The sequence below is a fragment of the Lepus europaeus genome, unplaced genomic scaffold (genome assembly GCF_033115175.1).
Source record: "Lepus europaeus isolate LE1 unplaced genomic scaffold, mLepTim1.pri SCAFFOLD_286, whole genome shotgun sequence".
NCBI lineage: Eukaryota > Metazoa > Chordata > Mammalia > Lagomorpha > Leporidae > Lepus > Lepus europaeus.
Window position 1 is genome coordinate 69,395 of NW_026909164.1, and position 18,492 is coordinate 87,886.

Here is an 18,492-nt window from a genome sequence, read left to right on the forward strand (position 1 = left end):
AGTGCCGGAATCCCATGTGGGCGCCGGTTCACGTCCCAGCTGCTCCACTTCCGATCCAGCTCTCTGCTGTGGCCTGGGAGAGCAGTGGAGGATGGCCCAGGTCCTTGGGCCCTGCACCCGCGTGGGAGGCCCGGATGGAGCGCCTGGGTTTGGCCTGCCATCTCCAACTTGAGGAAGCCCTGGGCTCAGGCCAGTTTGGTGGGTGCCCATTTTACAGGTAGAAAAACTGAGGGTCAAAGAAACAGCTGGGCATCCAGGGAGCAGCCCCCATTCAGTGAATGAGACGCAGCGGTCCGGCTGAGCTTCGAGATGACCTCCACGCCAGGGAGCCATCCACAGGGGAGGGGCCCTCGGATACCTCGCAGAAAAAAATGAGTGTATTTTGAGGCAAATCAATTTTGAAATCCGTGTTTGAGAGTCAGAGAGAGAGAGAGAGAGAGAGAGAGAGGACAAAGACCGAGAAAGGGCTCGAATCTGCTGGTTCACTCCCCACATGCCAGCAATAGCCAGGGCTGGGCCAGGAGCCAGGAGCTCCATCCGGGGCTCCCACGTGGGTGCAGGGGCCCAAGGACTTGAGCCGTCCCTGCCATCTCCCACAGTGCCCATCAGCAGGGAGCTGGTGTAGGGGGCCAGAGCCGGGACTCGAACCCAGGCTCTCTGGGTAGGAACGGGCGTCTTCATTGCCAGGCTAAGCACCTGCCCTGCATCTCGCCGGGGGAGGGGCAGTGAATATTAAGACACCATCTGTGCTGACTGTAGGCACGCGACGGCAGCCACTGGTAAGGTCTGTAGACGAACACATCCGTGTTTCAATAAAACTTTATTTACAAAGTCAAGCAGTGGGCCGGACACGGCCACCAGACCGCAGCTCACCAACCCCGGGCACAGATGCCTGGCTCTTTAGCCTGACGCCGTCCCCGGCACACCTTGGGGCAGCACTGGTGGCCCGGGGCCGTCCATGGCTCAGTGTGCTAAGCACAGCTGTCGCCTCCTCCCGTCGCTGGCTGGCCCGGTCCCTTCCACTGCTCCCCTCCAAGCCGAGGGGCTGCAGGTCTTGGAGCTCCGCCCCGTGCCTCAGTTTCCTTCCCTACCCACCTGGAGGTGAAGACGGCACCAGTCCGAGGGGCCCCAGAGGTGTTTCCTGGGGTGGCGACAGAGAAGGGGAAGTTCGAGGACATCTCCCAGGACATGGGGGGGGGGGGGTCCGCTCTGGGTCTTGCTCCCAGGACATGGGGGGGGTCCGCTCTGGGTCTTGCTCCCAGGACATGGGGGGGGTCCGCTCTGGGTCTTGCTCCCAGGACATGGCGGGGGGTCCGCTCTGGGTCTTGCTAAGCGCTGCCAGGCTGACCCCCAAACGCAGCCCCGGCTCCACTGCCTTGGAAGGGAACGGGAAGGTTCACTTCCCCACTGCCAACTGCCGGCCACTTTCTCTTTCCTCCTCTGAGGCCGGAGGTGGAATCCGCAAACCTCCACTCCTGGAGGGGTTGGCGGGGGGAGGGGGGGACCGGTGCTGGGCTCACGGGTGACGCCGGCGTCCCACGTCGTCGGAGTAGCTGCTCTGAGACCCAGCTCTGGCTCCCGACCAATGCGGGTCCGGGGCAGGGGGGCGGGGGGCGGGCAGCAGGTGCTCAGCCATGCGAGCCCTGGGTTGGGTTCCCAGTGCCTGGGTCTGGCCTGGCCCAGTTCCGGTCACTGAGGGCCTCTGGGGAGTGCCCCAGCGGCTGGGCGCCCTGTCCGTGCATCTCAGAGGTGGCGGTCGGTGCCCTTACTGGGCAGGCTGACAGAGCCCCACCCTGTGAACCCTGTGGCCGCGAGGGAGGGGCCGCCACTTGGAACTTGAACCCTCAACTCCCAGAACCACAAGCCACAGGAGGGTCCTGCTGTGTTTACCAGTCCCAGTCTAAGGTATTTAAAAAAAAAATTGAGGGGCCGGCGGCATGGCTCACTCGGTTAATACTCCACCTGTGGCACTGGCATGCCACATGGGTGCCGGGTTCTAGTCCTAGCTGCTCCTCTTCCAGTCCAGCTCTCTGCTGTGGCCCGGGAGGGCAGTGGAGGATGGCCCGAGTGCTTGGGCCCCTGCACCCCATGGGAGACCAGGAGGAAGCACCTGGCTCCTGGCTTCAGATCGGTACAGCACCAGCCAAAGTGGCCATTTGGGGAGTGAACCAACGGAAGACCTTTCTCTGTCTGTCTACTCTGTCAAATAAACAAAAAATTATTTGAAAGGCAGAGCGACCAAGAGGGAGAGATGGAGACACAGAGAGAGAGAGAGAGAGAGGTCTTCCATCCGCTGGGTCACCCCCCAAATGGCCGCAGTAGCCAGGGCTGGGCCAGGACAAAGCCAGGAGCCAGAGGCTCCACCCGGGGCTCCCCCGCGTGGACTGGAACTCTGGTAGGGACGCCAGCGTGGCAGCGGCTTCACCGGCTGTGCCGCAACCCCGGCTCCTCTGGGGTGCATTGTTATGGCAACATGGACACGTGCGTGCACACACACACACACAGCCTGTGCTCAGCTGCAGGTGACATTTATTAAGGCAAAGGTGAGCAGCGGGGTGGCGACCTGGGCTGGCCAGCAGGGCCTCCGCAGCCTCACGTCCACCCCATCCCTGGGAGGCCGCTTCTCCCACCGGAAGCCCGGGTACATTAGCTAAAGGCCGGTCTCGGGGGGCCTTGATGAAGGAAAAGAAGTGGGATCGGACAGTGAGATCCCTGAAGGAACGTTCTAGAAGGTTCTAGAAACGTCTTTTGGGTGAGGCTCAGCACAAGCCCCCTCTGAGTTCGGAGGGGCAGGGACTGCCTGGGGGACACCTCGGCTTCCCAAGGTAGCGACTCAGACGAAGGGTTAGGACAGGGCGTTTGAGAAAACCAAAGAGGACAAGCAGGTTCAACGCGAGCCCCTGGCCGGGGAACCCCAGGTCACTGCCGGAGCCGCTGGGCTGGAGCTTCCAGAACCCTCTGCGCTCACCCTACGCCTTCTCTTCTGGGGCATTCTCCACGATTCCCGGGGCGAAAGGTCCCACGAGCCACGTGACGGGGCTGTTGTGGGCCACGTACTCGATCATGTGGTCCAGGGCCTCGCGGGCCTTGGCCACACGCTCGCGGCTCTGGGTCAGGACGCTGCCGGACAGGTCCTGGAAGGAGTGGACGGCGGCGAAGGTGGCCTGCAGGTCCTCCACCTGGCGGCGGGCCAGCTGCACCTGCTCCTTCACCTGGCTGGGCAGCCCCTGGATGCTGGCCGCCAGGGAGGCGCAGGTGCACTGCAGCTGCTGGGTGACGCCCCGGAACATGCTCAGTGCCTGCGACTCCACCTGCTGGGGGTGGGGGGCGAGGTCAGCGCCGAGCGCACGGCCAGCGGGGCTTAGGCACCGGGGTTCAACCGGGCAAGAGCCGCGCCAGGGGCAGAACCCCGAGGCCGCTCCGGAATCGGCCCCCTGAGCTCCAGACTAGGCCGCTCAGCCTCGGGGGTGGCCTGTGGCCCAGTGTGTGTCCTCACCGGCGCCAGGGCCGGCAGGGCGAGCTGCCGCGTGGGCATCCCCCATCGGAGCACCTGGGTGGAGTCCCGGCCACTGCGCTTCTCACTGCCTGCTAGTGCGCCTGGGAGACAGCCTGGGTCCCTGCACCCACACGAGGAGCTCGGATGGGGTCCCTGGCCCAGTGCGCTGACGGCGCAGCCACCTCGGGAGATGGCCGGGCGGCTCCTCGGCCTGGCAAAGCCAACAGCGGCCACGCCACATGCAGACCCCCAAGGCGCGCAAGGATCTACCCACAGACAGACAGTGCGTGACTGGCGCGGGGCGCAGCCAAACGTGCCAAGGACCCCAACGCCCGGAGACGGACGGACGCACGCACACTGGGAGCAGCGCGCTCTGAGCTCGCGGTGGTGTGGAGGGACCACGGGACACCCAGGCCACGCCGCGTGCGGCTCCGGCGACAGGACATGGGGACAGGAGGGGGTCGCGTGCTCGCCAGGGGCCGCGGGTGACAGCTCCTGGGGTCGGGGCTGCTTTTTCTGGGGGAAGAAATGTTCAAAGCGGATCCTGACGCCCTGTGGGTTTAGGGCCGACGAATTGTGCGCTTTACGTTGTATCTGCGCTTTCAAGAATCACTTATTTTGAAAGGCAGAGCTAGAGAGGTCTTCCACCCACTGGTTCCCAGCCCAGATGCGCCAACGGCCAGCGCTGGGCCAGGCCGAGGGCAGCAGCCGGGAGCTCCACCCGGGTCTCCCCCGTGGGTGCAGGGGCCCCAGCACGTGGCCCTCACTGCTGTCCCCAGGGTCAGAGCCAGAGGGGCCAGAGCTTGAACCCAGGCCCTCTGACGGGGGGATGGAGGTGTTCGTCCCCTGCCCCCGGCGCCGCCCCAACTCGCCCGGTCCTGACAACACGCAGGGTCCTGCACTCCACCCTCAGGCCGGGAACAGAGGGGGTCGGCCTCTCGCCCAGCGGGGACCCCGCCGGCGCTGCACCCCACCCTCAGGCCGGGAACGGAGGGGGTCGGCCTCTCGCCCAGCGGGGACCCCGCCGGCGGTGCAGTCCTGCGAAGGTGGCAGGCGACATGGGGACCGAGAGAGAGCTTGGCAGGGCGGCACGGGAGGAGGGGACAGGGCGGCAGACGGCGCTGCGAGGGCCCGGGCGGGGAGCGGGTTCCAAGGGACGTTGGGGCTGGGGGAGCCGGGTTCCAGACGCCAGAGAGGGGAGAGCCAGCTCGCAGGTGGCAGGCCCCGCGTCCTGGGGTTGGGGGGGATGCCCTTACCCCAGGGCAGACAGCAGGCGGAGGAGTGGTGGTGGTTGTGGTGGGGGAAGGGCGACTGTGGGGCCCCGCCCACCCAGGTCACTCCGCCCCCCCCACAGAAACCTTGGGGCCCCGCCCCGAGGTCACGCCCCGCCCCCGCAGGCACCTCGGGCCCCGCCCCCGCAGACACCTCCGGTGCGGCCGGGTCCTCCGGGCCCTGCAGCGGCCTCTGGCTCCAGCCCACGCACAGCTGCCGCAGCCGCTCCTGCCCCTCTGTGAGCTTCTGGTCCACTCCGGGCTTCATGGTCTCCACCTGCGGCCGAGGGCGGGGCAGTGAGGGGCAGGGGCTCCCGGGGGCGCGCCCAGGGCCCCCACGCCTTTTAAAATCCGACTTCTCTCCCTCTCCCTCTCCCCCTCTCTCTGACGCTGCATCTCAAATAAACAGACACATCTTTTAAAAACAGGGGAGCGGCGAGGAGGCACGTTCGGGAGACAGCCGGGCTGCGCCCTGATGCTGGGCCTAGCTCCCCTGCAGACTCCGGGGGGTTCCTGCAGGGGTGAAGTCAGACGTTTCCGTGGGTGCAGAAACTCCAGGGGTCTTCACACAAAGCCCACGAAAACGCGAACAACGGAAAACAAACCCAGCCGGGGGATCAGGGGGTTCGGCCCCAGCTAACTGGGCTCGCTGGAGCTGTCCCACCATCTCTGAGCACCCGGGCTCCGGGAGCTGCGGGCGCCGCCAGGGCCTGGACTTCCGCCGTCCAGCCTGCGGGGCGCGGACAGCACAGCCCGCTCCTTAGGCCGCCTTGGCTGTGACACTTTGTGGCCAGGTCGCAGCTGCAGCCCTGGGAGCCCAGGTGGACGGAGTGGGGAGGAGGGAGTGAGGCCGGGGAGACCGGAGTGGGGAGTGGGGGTGGGGAGGGGAGTGGGGAGCAGGGGGCAGTGAGCGGGGAGGGGGAGTGGGGGCGGGGAGTGAGGAGCTGCAGCGAGCCCAGACCAGGGCCTTTGCATGGGAAGGCTCCCTGCAGAATTGAGGCTGCCACCTCGGGCCCCGCCCCTGCTCCTTGGCCCCACCCCCACCCAGGGCCCCGCCCCGTCCACCCAGGCCCCTCCCGCTGAAGCCCCGCCCACCCGCTGCACCGGCCCCGCCCCGCCTCACCAGGCTGAGCGCCTGCGCCAGCTGCCCCAGGGCCTCCTGCGCCCTCTGCCTGGTGCCGCGCAGCTTGGCCACCGAGTGCTCGTACGCGCGCTGCCGCAGCCTCTCGGAGAGCGAGCCCAGGCGCACGAAGTAGCTCTGCTCCTGCCGCTGCTGCTGCACCGAGGCCATGTCGAAGCCCTCCAGGGATGTGGCGATGCGGGCTGCGGGGAAGGCGCGGTGGGACTCGCGGGAGCCCCCTCCCCCGCTCCGGTGCGGCCCCGGTCTCCCCCGTTCAAAGACCCTCCTGCCTCAGTCGTCCCCGGCTGCATGGTGGGACCAGGGAATTGGAGCCTTGCGGGACTCAGTGGCCTTGGGTGGGCGAGAGGTCAGTCCTGCCCGCCTCCACGCGCACCACCACGCATGCTCCTCGCGGACGCCCCTCGGTGTGACCCCGGGCCACCAGATGCCCCGATCCCTTGTGAACAACTGACAGCAGGTGCAGAGACCCGCACGCACAGGGCGGCGCGGGGAGCAGGGCTGCAGGCGGGGGGGGGGGGGGGTGTGTTCCGGAAACTGGAGGGCTGACTACCGCCCACGCTGCTTTCCAGCCACGAGGAGTGGGGCCGGCGCTGAGGCGCGCCCGGTTAGGCCTCCCCAGGCCAGGGGCGGGGGGCGGTGGGCGGTGCCCTGGGCCAGGCCGGGGGCTGCCCGCGGTGCCCTGGGCCGGCTGCTCAGCCAGCTCCATCCCCCCCCCCCCCGGGCCGCCGCTCCCCTGTGCTCAAGCCCCAGACCTCCCTCTTGGAGCCTGGGGCCCGGCAGGGGCCAGGTTCACGGTCGGGGAGGAGCCCCGGGAACCCCACTTTGGAAACTCAGAGGTCCCGAGCTGACGACCACCCCTAGACCATGGGCAGCTGGGCGCCAGGCGCCAGCCACAGAGACCAGGAGACCCTCCCTGGGGGCTCCCCCAAGCCTTGCAAAGTCTCCCCGGCAACCTGGGCCACGGCCTCCGCCCTCCTGGGACTTGAGACCCCCCTCCCCCCCAGTCTGGAGTGAATGGCAGGGAAGAGGGCGGGACTTCGAGCCACTTCCACGTTTGGAGGCGGAGTCTCTGGGTGGATGACGTCGCCGGGCAGAGCCCTTGGCCTCCCTGCTGACCCTCAGCACCCTGACGGACACGTCCCTGGGGCTGGCTGCCTTCTACCTCCTCCACAGCGAGGCAGGAGGCCCGCGTGGCCGCAGCAGAGCCAGCCAGAGGCGGGGAGGACGGAGCAGGGCAGGCGAGGGCTGGGCGAGGACCCAGACTCTGGCTGGGAGGCAGGGGGCAGGGGGCAGAGGTGCACACAGGCGCCCTCTGCTGGTGAGGGCGGGGTGGTGGAAGAGGGCAGGGGCCACACTCACCCAGTTCGGCGTCCGTCATGGGCAGGTGGTTGTCCACCCACGCCTCCGACTTGCCTAGCACCGTGTCCACCCCGCTCAGCACCATCTGGCCCACGCGGGAGTCCATGACGGAGTGCACGCCGCTGGCCACCACAGACCTGGTCCTGTCCACACCACTCTGCACGGCGCCGCGGGTGGCGTCCACCGCCTCCGTCACCCGCGTGGCCACGGAGTCCTTGGCACTGGCCACGGTGTTGGACACCATCTCCCGGGCCCCCGACACCTTGGATGACACAAGATCCTTGGTGTCCGCCAGCACCTATGGGATGGAGTTGGCATTTCTACCAGCCCTCCGGAAGCTTGAGCCCTCTGCACCCTGCCTCCAGGGGGCGCCAGGGAGGGAGTCCACCTCCCCGTGAGGCTGAGACCAGGCAGGCCGGGGTCACACCCCAGTCCTGGTCCCCGGCTTCCTGCTGTGTGGCCTGAGGCCAGTCCCTGTGTCCCTGTGCCTCCGCTCCGTGGTAGCAGGTGCTACAGAGCGAAGTGTGGCGCCCTGGAGAATTAACACGTTGGGGGCTTGGTGATCAGCACCCCGCGGCCCACATCGGAGAACCCTGGAGCCGCCCCGGCTGTGGCCCCGGAGCTGACGCACCCCCTGGGAGGCGGCAGTGACGGCCCCGGTAGCTGGGTCCCTGCCACCCACGGGGAGACCCGGAAGGCGTTCTGGTCTGCTGTGGGCATGTGGGGAGTGGCATCAGACACGAGTGGTCTTGCTCTCTGTCGTGTGAATGAATGAATGAGTGAATGCTTGAATTCCCAGGAGTGAAGGGGGAGGAGAGACTGCATCTCAGACATGGGGCACTTTGGGGGCTGATTCTGGAAGCTCGTGCTAAAACATCGGACACGGGCCAGGTGCCGTCCCGAGACCACCGGGGAAGCTCATGTGCCCCTAGGAAGGCCCTCGGTGCCCCCGTCCGGCAGGGAGAAAAGTGGGGCCACGCATCTCATCCTACCGTCTTTATTCTACCTTCATGACTTTATTTGAAAGAGAGAGAGAAGGCCGGTGCCGTGGCTTAACGGGCTAATCCTCCGCCTTGTGGCGCCGGCACACCGGGTTCTAGTCCCGGTCGGGGCACCGATCCTGTCCCGGTTGCCCCTCTTCCAGGCCAGCTCTCTGCTGTGGCCAGGGAGTGCAGTGGAGGATGGCCCAAGTGCTTGGGCCCTGCACCCCATGGGAGACCAGGAGAAGCACCTGGCTCCTGCCATTGGAACAGTGCAGTGCGCCGGCCGCAGCGCGCCTACCGCGGCAGCCATTGGAGGGTGAACCAATGGCAAAAAGGAAGACCTTTCTCTCTGTCTCCCTCTACTGTCCACTCTGCCTGTCAAAAAAAAATTTCAAAAAAAAAAAAATTTTTCAGAAAGAGAGAGAGAGAGAGATCTTCCACCCACTGTTCACTCCCAGATGGCCGCAATGGCCAGGGCTTTGTCTGACCAGGAGCTTCCTCCGGGTCTTCCACGCAGGTGCAGGGGCCCAAACACTTGGGCCGTCCTCCTCTGCTCCTCCCAGGCCACAGCAGGGAGCTGCATGGGAAGTGGAGCAGCCGGGACTCGAACCGGTGCCCACAAAGGATGCCGACACTGCAGGCAGGGGCTTACCTTGCTGTGCCACCAGCCGGGCCCTAGTGGGGTTGTGTTTGGCTGGGCTGGGAGGTGTCAGTGTCACCCAGGGCTCAGCAGCTCAGAGCCAAGGGGCAGAGGCACCGTGGCCACCACCGGCTCCGCCCGCAGCCTGCGCCACGGCGCCTGCTTCCGGTCCCGGCCGCCCCACTTCCCTTCCCGCCTGGAAAAGCAGCGGCGGAGACCCAAGGACCTGGGCCCCTGCCGCCCGCTTGGGGAGACCTGGGTCGCGTTCCTGGCTCCCAGCTCCTGGCTCCGTCCTGGCCCAGCCCCAGCCGTTGAGGCCACTTGGGGAGTGAACCAGCACATGGGAAATGTCTGTCACTCTGCCTTCCAAATAAAATCTTTAAGGGGGGAAACAACAAGCAGATGAGCCAAGTGGCTGTCGGGACCCATGAGCACCACAGAAGACCCACAGGTGGCAGAGATGTGGCTGCTCGGCCCCGGCCCCTCCGGGGGGAAACGGAGGCACGGACTTGTCGGTGAGCAGGGCCGGCCGAAGCGCGGGCGGGCTCACGGCGGCAGCACACAAATGCCCACGGGCAGGTGGACGGAGGTGGCACAGTCCACTCGCTCGGCATGGAGATGAAAGTCGTGCGTGTGCTGGGGGGGGGGGGGCGCAGGGAGAGCCAGGGGCCGGGGAGCGCGTGCTTCCTGCACACAGGGCTTCGGGGGCCACCACGGGTTCGGGTGGGGAGGGGGTGCCGGGGAGGGGAGGGGCCGTGTCAGCAGCGCCCACCCCCTTACCTTCTCCGTGGGCTGCTGCAGGATTGGCAAACTCCCCTCCAGCCTGTCCAGTCCCCGGTGGGCGTACTCGCTGGCCGACGCAACTGTGGAGAGGGAGCGAGACGGACCGGTGCCGTGGCCTCCCCGGGCGCCGGCGGGAGGGTCTGGGGCCGACCCGTGGAGCCGGCCGGCGGGCGGGGAGACCACCTACTCTGCGGCTCCAGCCTGGCCAAGATGGGCTGGGCCCCGCTGGCGGCGGCCGCCGCGAGGGTCCTCACGCCCTTCTCGGCCGCGTCGCACACCGTCTTCACGCGTGGGTGGCTCTCCTTGGTGGAGGCGTAGGCGCCGGTCACCATGTCGCAGGTGGAGCTGACGAGGGGCAGGCTGGCCACGCGGTCCACCACGCTCGGCTGGGGGTGAGAAGCCGCTCAGGGGGGCTGGAGGCCAGGAAGGCGACCCGGGGCTCCAGCCCTCACGGCGGCCGGCCAGGCTCTCACGGGCAGGACGTGGCCAGCGAGCCCAGGCCCTGGGGGTGGGACGCGGGCATCCGAAGCGCCGGGCCCACCGCCCACGCCTTGATCTTGCAGTACTGCTTTTTCCCAATCAGAGAATGTGATTCACGACATCGGTTCAGCCTCCCCGATCGCGGGGCCCCGACGCAGCCTCCCAAGGCTGCACCACCCGCACCCCGCTATCTTGTTCCGGAACATTCTCGTCACCCCTGAGCCCGGCCTCCCCCTCGGCCCCTCAGCTGCCTCCTGTCTCCGCCCATGGTGCCCGTGGAGATGACACACGTGGACTTCCAAAGCCCACCCTTGGGCATGGCTAAGCAGCGTTCCGCGGCCGCCTGGTCTTTTTTTTTTTTTTTTAATTTTTTTTTGACAGGCAGAGTGGACAGAGAGAGAGAGACAGAGAGAAAGGTCTTCCTTTGCCGTTGGTTCACCCTCCAATGGCCACCGTGGTTGGCGCGCTGTGGCCGGCGCACCGCGCTGATCTGATGGCAGGAGCCAGGTGCTTCTCCTGGTCTCCCATGGGGTGCAGGGCCCAAGCACTTGGGCCACAGCAGAGAGCTGGCCTGGAAGAGGGGCAATCGGGACAGAATCCGGTGCCCCGACCGGGACTAGAACCCGGTGTGCCAGCACCGCAAGGCGGAGAATTAGCCTGTTAAGCCACGGTGCCGGCCCGCCTGGTTTTCTAAATAAAGTTTTATTGGCACACACTTGTAAACCGACATGTCCCCGTGAGGTTTTCTTGCTACAACAGCGGAGCTGGGGGCCCTGTACAGACACTGAACGAGCAGACACAGCACGGGGGGCAGACAGGTGCCAGGTGCACTGGCGACAACAGCCAGGGCGGTCAGGGAGGGCTTCCTGGAAGAGGTGGCCTCTGTGGGACGAGGGAGTGGGCCATGTGGCTCCCCATGGGAAGTACGGTCCAGGCCTGCGCTCCCAATGTCGACCGCCACGTGACCGCTTAGGGTGATGGAAATTACATTGGGTGCAGCGGGGTGCCCTTGGCGATGCCGGCGCCGCACCCTGGAGCACCCATTCGGGGCCCGGCTGCTCTGCCTCCGAGCCAGCCCCCCTGCCATCACAGCTGGGGGGCAGCAGTGACGGCCGAAGTGCTTGGGCCCCGGCCAGCCCCGGGGAGACCCAGAGGGAGCGCCTGGCCCCTGCCCCAGCATCTGGGAGGGAACCAACAGGTGCAGCTCTGACACGGTGCTGTCACTCAGTGAGCCATTCCACGGAGCACTGTGGGCCGAGCCGGGCTCTCAAGCCGCCAAACGGCGGCGGGGACCGGCTTTCCCTAAAGGAGGTCCCCAAGGACCCTCCAGAGGGGAGGTGCCCGACCCAGGCAGGGGAGGGCCCCGAGAGGCCGATTTCCCACACCTGGGAATGGTGTAGTCCCCACTGACACACCCCGGGGGCACCATCAGCCGAGCCGCACACACCTCGTGTCAAAGCGGATTTTGGATTCCGGCCCCAAGGGCAGCTCCCTGCTGGTGCACCCTGGGAGGCCCTGGGTGCCAGCCCCCCACGTGGGAGCCGGCATGGAGTTCCCAGCCCCCTCCCACTGCTGGCATTGGGGGAGTGACCAGTGGGCAGGAGATACGGCTCCCTAAGAACTACAAATATAAAGCTAGACACCTGGGCCCCCAGCTGTGCCGGGCAGTGGCCGGCCGGGAAGCCTCCCTGGCCTGGGGCCGGAGGGGCGGTTCCTGGCCCCAGCCGGCCCTCACCTGTGGCACCAGCTCTTCCGCTGTCCCTTGCGCGCTGGCATCGGTCCCGGTCCCGTCGGCAGACATGGTCAATGTGGCAGGCCCTGGAGGAGACGGCACCATAGAGGCGGCCCTGCCCCTCCCCCCAGGGGAAAGTCGGCTCCACGCTGGAACCGGGGGAGGGGGCGGGAGGCACCCTGTGACCGCGAGCTGGGCCTCTCTGTCCTCGGAGTCCACGCTGGAACCGCGGGGCAGAGGGCGCCCCTAACGGCGGGCTGGGCCTCTCCTCGGCTCCCCACGTGAGTCACAGGTGCGCTGGAGCCCCGGGTGCCCCACCTTCCAGGCCAGGGAAGAGGACGCAGGCACGGGGGTCATCCTGCCTGTCCGGCTGTGCGGCGCGGGGCTTCCTTCCACGCCCCGAGAGCAGTGGACCCCAGCTTTGCACACAGTAGGTGCACGGCGTCCGCTGACCTCCCGCGCAGAGCGCCGGGCAGGCGTGGGGGGGCTGCACCCACGTCCCGGGGCTCAGAGCTTGATCCACAATGGGCAGCGGCCAGGCGGGCCGCTCCCTGCTCCCGCCCCGCCCCCTCCGCGCCCCTCCCCAAGTCCTCGGGCTCAACTCAGGGAACTGTAAGAGCCGCGCCCCAAGACACAGCGGAGTAACCCCAGGTCCCCCTTTCGCAACCCGCGGCCACACCCACCGGGGGGAAGCGCCGGAGCCCCGGACCGCGGGGTCCCCGCCCCCCGGCCCTGGCGGCCCCCGGGACCCCCGGAGTGGGGGCTGCGGGCGCGGATTCCGCGCGGGGCGGGGCCGGGAAACTTGGAATTCAACTGCGTTTGCCAAAAAGCACGCATTCTGCAGACCGCGCCAAAAGCTGGGGCGGGGGCTCGCGGGCCCCCGCACGGGCGCAGACCGGAGAGGGCTTCCGGCCCGGGCCTCTTACACAACTTGGGACTCTCTCGGTGGGCTGGAGACCCCTCCCCAGGCCGCGGGGCCCCGAACGCGCCCCACCCCGGAGGGTTCTCCCCGCCCCCTCCCGCCCTGGGCCGCCAGACCCCCGCCCGCACTTTGGGGGGCCCCGCCTCTCACCGCGGTCAGCGGGACGTCCGGACAGCGAGGCCACCTCCCCACGCCGGCTCCGACTCCCGCCAGGGTGGGGCGGGGCGAGCTTTTATACAGCGGGAGGCGGGCGCCCTGGGAGTGACGGGCCGGGGGCCCAATCACGTTGGGGGGCTGCCCCCTCCGGGCCCCGCCCCCGCGCGCCGGCTCCGCGGGTCCAGCTGCGGCCCGGGGGCGCCCCCTGCCAGGGCGGGGCTCCTAGGACCTTAACCCGGGAGGTGCGTGCGATTCGGGGCGCGCTGCCCGGGACCTGGGGTCCCCAGACGGCCGCTGCTCCCGGGGCCACGCTGAGGCTGTGGGCGGTGGGGGTCGCACCCTGCACCTGTGCCCCCCGCAGGGGGGCCTGGGCCCCGGTCTGGGCCTCGAGCACCCCGCACCCCGGCAGTCCCCGGGCCCGGTGCCTGCCGCTGGGCCTCCCTGAAGCTCCGTGGCCCCCCTACCACGTCCGCGTCCCAGGCGAGGGCCGGGCAGCCGCTGGGCCCCATGTCCCGGCGTCCTGATCAACCCCTGCCTGAAGCTCCTGCGTGGATTTTATTTATGTGAGACACAGCTCTCCACCTGCTGCCGTGTTCTCTACATGCCTGGACAAAGGGGACCCGGCCGGCCAAGCCGGGGCTGCGCACGGTGACGGCCCGGGCGCTCCAGCCACCGCCTGCTGCCGCCCAGGGTGCGGTCCGGCCCCTGACCGCGTGGGAGAGCGTGGCCCTGGGCCCCTGACCGCGTGGGAGAGCGGGCCCTGGGCGGACCCTACCGCGTGGGAGAGCCGGGGCCTGGGCGGACCCTGAGCCCCTGACCGCGTGGGGGAGCGGGGCCCTGGGCGGCCCCTGACCACGTGGGAGAGCGTGGCCCTGGGCCCCTGACCGCGTGGGAGAGCCGGGGCCTGGGCGGACCCTGAGCCCCTGACCGCGTGGGGGAGCGGGGCCCTGGGTGGCCCCTGACCGCGTGGGAGAGCGTGGCCCTGGGCCCCTGACCGCGTGGGAGAGCTGGGGCCTGGGCGGACCCTGGGCCCCTGACCGCGTAGGGGAGCGGGGCCTGGGCGGACAATGACCACGTGGGAGAGCTGGGGCCTGGGCGGACCCTGACTGCGTGGGGGAGCGGGGCCTGGGCAGCCCCTGACCGCGTGGGGGAGCGGGACCTGGGCGGACCCTGACCACGTGGAAGAGCCGGGGCCTGGGCGGACACTGAGCCCCTGACCGCATGGGAGAGCGGGGCCTGGGCGGACCCTGACCGCGTGGGAGAGCGGGGCCTGGGCGGACCCTGACCGCGTGGGGGAGCGGGGCCTGGGTGGACCCTGACCGCGTGGGAGAGCTGGGGCCTGGGTGGACCCTGACCACGTGGGAGAGCTGGGGCCTGGGCGGACCCTGACCGCGTGGGGGAGTGGGGCCTGGGTGGACCCTGACCACGTGGGGGAGTGGGGCCTGGGTGGACCCTGACCGCATGGGGGAGCGGGGCCCTGGGCGGACCCTGACCGCGTTGGGGAGTGGGGCCTGGGTGGACCCTGACCGCGTGGGAGAGCTGGGGCCTGGGCGGACCCTGACCGCGTGGAGAGCCGGGCCCTGGGCAGCCCCTGACTGCGTGGGGGAGCGGGGCCCTGGGCGGACCCTGGCCGCGTGGGGGAGCAGGGCCTGGGCGGACCCTGACCACATGGAAGAGCCGGGGCCTGGGCGGACACTGAGCCCCTGACCGCGTGGGGGAGCGGGATCAGGGCGGCCCCTGACCGCGTGGGGGAGCGGGGCCTGGGCGGACAATGACCGCGTGGGGGAGCGGGGGCCTGGGCGGACCCTGACCGCGTGGGGGAGCGGGGCCTGGGCGGACAATGACCGCGTGGGGGAGCGGGGCCTGGGCGGACAATGACCGCGTGGGGGAGCGGGGGCCTGGGCGGCCCCTGACCGCGTGGGGGAGCGGGGGCCTGGGTGGACAATGACCGCGTGGGGGAGCGGGGCCTGGGCGGACAATGACCGCGTGGGGGAGCGGGGGCCTGGGCGGCCCCTGACCGCGTGGGGGAGCGGGGCCTTGGCGGACCCTGACCGCGTGGGGGAGCGGGGCCTGGGCGGCCCCTGACCGCGTGGGGGAGCGGGGCCTGGGCGGCCCCTGACCGCGTGGGGGAGCGGGGCCTGGGCGGCCCCTGACCGCGTGGGGGAGCGGGGCCTGGGCGGCCCCTGACCGCGTGGGGGAGCGGGGCCTGGGCGGCCCCTGACCGCGTGGGGGAGCGGGGCCTGGGCGGCCCGTGACCGCGTGGGGGAGCGGGGCCTGGGCGGACCCTGACCGCGTGGGGGAGCGGGGCCTGGGCGGACCCTGACCGCGTGGAGAGCCGGGCCCTGGGCAGCCCCTGACTGCGTGGGGGAGCAGGGCCTGGGCGGACACTGAGCCCCTGACCGCGTGGGGGAGCGGGATCAGGGCGGCCCCTGACCGCGTGGGGGAGCGGGATCAGGGCGGCCCCTGACCGCGTGGGGGAGCGGGGCCTGGGCAGACAATGACCGCGTGGGGGAGCGGGGGCCTGGGCGGACCCTGACCGCGTGGGGGAGCGGGGGCCTGGGCGGACCCTGACCGCGTGGGGGAGCGGGGCCTGGGCGGACAATGACCGCGTGGGGGAGCGGGGCCTGGGCGGACAATGACCGCGTGGGGGAGCGGGGGCCTGGGCGGCCCCTGACCGCGTGGGGGAGCGGGGGCCTGGGCGGACAATGACCGCGTGGGGGAGCGGGGCCTGGGCGGACAATGACCGCGTGGGGGAGCGGGGGCCTGGGTGGACAATGACCGCGTGGGGGAGCGGGGCCTGGGCGGACAATGACCGCGTGGGGGAGCGGGGCCTTGGCGGACCCTGACCGCGTGGGGGAGCGGGGGCCTGGGTGGACAATGACCGCGTGGGGGAGCGGGGGCCTGGGTGGACAATGACCGCGTGGGGGAGCGGGGCCTGGGCGGACAATGACCGCGTGGGGGAGCGGGGGCCTGGGCGGACAATGACCGCGTGGGGGAGCGGGGGCCTGGGCGGACAATGACCGCGTGGGGGAGCGGGGCCTTGGCGGACCCTGACCGCGTGGGGGAGCGGGGCCTGGGCGGCCCCTGACCGCGTGGGGGAGCGGGGCCTGGGCGGCCCCTGACCGCGTGGGGGAGCGGGGCCTGGGCGGCCCCTGACCGCGTGGGGGAGCGGGGCCTGGGCGGCCCCTGACCGCGTGGGGGAGCGGGGCCTGGGCGGCCCCTGACCGCGTGGGGGAGCGGGGCCTGGGCGGCCCCTGACCGCGTGGGGGAGCGGGGCCTGGGCGGCCCCTGACCGCGTGGGGGAGCGGGGCCTGGGCGGCCCCTGACCGCGTGGGGGAGCGGGGCCTGGGCGGACAATGACCGCGTGGGGGAGCGGGGCCTGGGCGGACAATGACCGCGTGGGGGAGCGGGGCCTGGGCGGACCTTGGGCCACTGACCGCGTGGGAGAGCCGGGGCCTGGGTGGCCCCTGACCGCGTGGGGGAGCGGGCCTGGGCGGACAATGACCGCGTGGGGGAGCGGGGCCTGGGCGGCCCCTGACCGCGTGGGGGAGCCGGGCCTGGGCGGACAATGACCACGTGGGGGAGCCGGGCCTGGGCGGCCCCTGACCGCGTGGGGGAGCCGGGCCTGGGCGGCCCTGTGGCAGCTCTCTCGTCCTAACTTCCACGTTGGTAATTAAGTGTTTGCGAAGCCCCGCCCCCGCCGAGCCACGCCCCCGACCCGGGACCCCAGGACGGGCAGAGCGAGAATCCCGGCGCACGAGCAGATTTCACAGGAGAAACCCTCCTAAACAATTAAAAACAGTTTTTTTTCATTTTATTTGAAGGTCGCGAGGAGGCCGGGCTCGTCCGCCCCCGGGCCACCCCTCAAACCCCGACGGCCGGGGCTGGGCCAGGCCGAGCCGGGAGCCGCCACGCGGGACTCGACCTCGCCAGCCAGGGCGCACACGGCCGGTGTGAAGTAGGGCCGGAAGCGGAAGGGCGGGACCGGAAGCTGAAGGGCGGGACCGGAAGAGGTGGAACCGGAAGCTGAAATGCTGCCTGCGAACTGTGGCGCTCAGCTTGGGGGGCTCTGCCTGCCGAGGCGGGGATGAGCTACGACCCCACGCGCGGGACTCCGAGCCTCCGAGCCCCCGTGCTGCGTGGGTGAACCCAGGGGATGAAAAGCGTGGGTGTCGCGCCGCTGGCCGCGCCCTGGGGAGATGGACGGTAACAGGTGTCACGCGCGGACGTGCACAGAGCCGAGTGCGGCCCAGGCGGCGCTGAGAGAGGCCAGAGGAGCCCTTCACTTATTTTAAGAGTTCATATGAGAAGTAGGGTGACAGAGAGAGGGGTCTTCCATCCGCTGGGTCACTCCCCAGATGGCCGCAGCGGCCAGAGCCAGGAGCTCCATCCGGGTCTCCCACGCAGGTGCAGGGCCAGAGGACCTGGGCCATCGTCCACTGCTCTCCCAGGCCACAGCAGAGAGCTGGACCGGAAGTGGAGCAGCTGGGGCTCGAACCCGCGCCCCATGGGATGCCGGCGCCCCAGGCAGAGACTTCGCCGGCTACGCCCGCGTAGCCCGGTAGAAGCTTTCTCGGTGGCCTTTGAACACAGAAATGTGGGAGGTAAGGCGGGAACCACGGCGAGATACGGGGAAGTGGGCTCCTGGGCCCGGGCACGGCTGTGCAAAGGCCCTGGGGCAGGCCCCGGGCTGGTGTGCTGGAGGGAGTTGCGGGCTCGGCTCAGAGTGCGGGGCTGGACCGCACCCTCCCTCCCCTGGCCCACGGCCCCCTCCTCTTGGCCCAGACTGGGAGCAGTGGGTGGAACACGAGGCTCTCAGGAGAGCCGCGGGTGTGCGTGCAGCGCACGGCGCCTGCGGGACCCGTGCTGGCCTCTCTGAGCTCTGCGCCCGGCCCTTCCTCCCCTCCCCCTGCCTCCCCCCTCCTCCTGGGGGGGGCGCTCAACACCCCCAGTTCTTTTCCACCTGGGGTAAAAGGCGGGGGAGCACTGGCCACAAGGTGGCGCTGCCGGCCCCGGGCGGGTCCAGCTCCAGGTGACGGCTCTGGCCTCTGCCTGCGACCCAGGCCAGCGACTGACGTCCAGTGAGGAATTAGTAAGCTCCTGCTGTGTGCTGGGTGGGAGGCGGAGGGGCCGGGGCCCAGGCGCTGGCCCAGGCGAGGAGGTATCCACGGCTGAACGCGGGGTCTAGCGGGAGGCGCCCGCCCAGTCTGGTTTGGTCCGGTACCCGGCTGGAGCTGGGCTGATCCGAAGCCAGGAGCTCCATCCGGGTCTCCCACGCGGGTGCAGGGACCCAAGCACTTGGGCCATCGTCCACTGCTTTCCCAGGCCATAGCAGAGAGCTGGATCAGAAGTGGAGCAGCCGAGGCCGGCGCCGCGGCTCACTAGGCTAATCCTCCGCCTTGCGGCGCCGGCACACCGGGTTCTAGTCCCGGTCGGGGCACCGATCCTGTCCCGGTTGCCCCTCTTCCAGGCCAGCTCTCTGCTGTGGCCAGGGAGTGCAGTGGAGGATGGCCCAAGTGCTTGGGCCCT

At 69.7% G+C, this 18,492-nt stretch overlaps 1 protein-coding gene across 5 annotated transcripts; it reads right to left on the reverse strand.

The window, feature by feature from the left end:
* Window positions 1-705: 705 nt before the first annotated feature.
* Window positions 706-13,004, reverse strand: PLIN3 (perilipin 3). 5 transcript variants are annotated; one of them, XM_062185152.1, is made up of 9 exons: window positions 12,958-13,004; window positions 11,889-11,971; window positions 9,861-10,059; window positions 9,671-9,753; window positions 7,268-7,565; window positions 5,891-6,090; window positions 4,898-5,044; window positions 2,969-3,314; window positions 706-1,141 (listed from the first exon to the last, which is right to left on the reverse strand). In XM_062185152.1, the coding sequence occupies exons 2-8, from the start codon at window positions 11,952-11,954 to the stop codon at window positions 2,970-2,972; spliced, it is 1,338 nt and encodes a 445-aa protein (XP_062041136.1). In that variant the 5' UTR covers window positions 11,955-11,971; window positions 12,958-13,004; the 3' UTR covers window positions 706-1,141; window position 2,969. The 5 variants fall into 5 exon arrangements, with proteins under 5 accessions (XP_062041136.1, XP_062041140.1, XP_062041138.1 ...); XM_062185156.1 differs by lacking the exon at window positions 706-1,141 and having other exon boundaries at window positions 2,513-3,311; window positions 4,922-5,044; XM_062185154.1 differs by lacking the exon at window positions 706-1,141 and having other exon boundaries at window positions 2,513-3,314; window positions 4,922-5,044.
* Window positions 13,005-18,492: the final 5,488 nt, after the last annotated feature.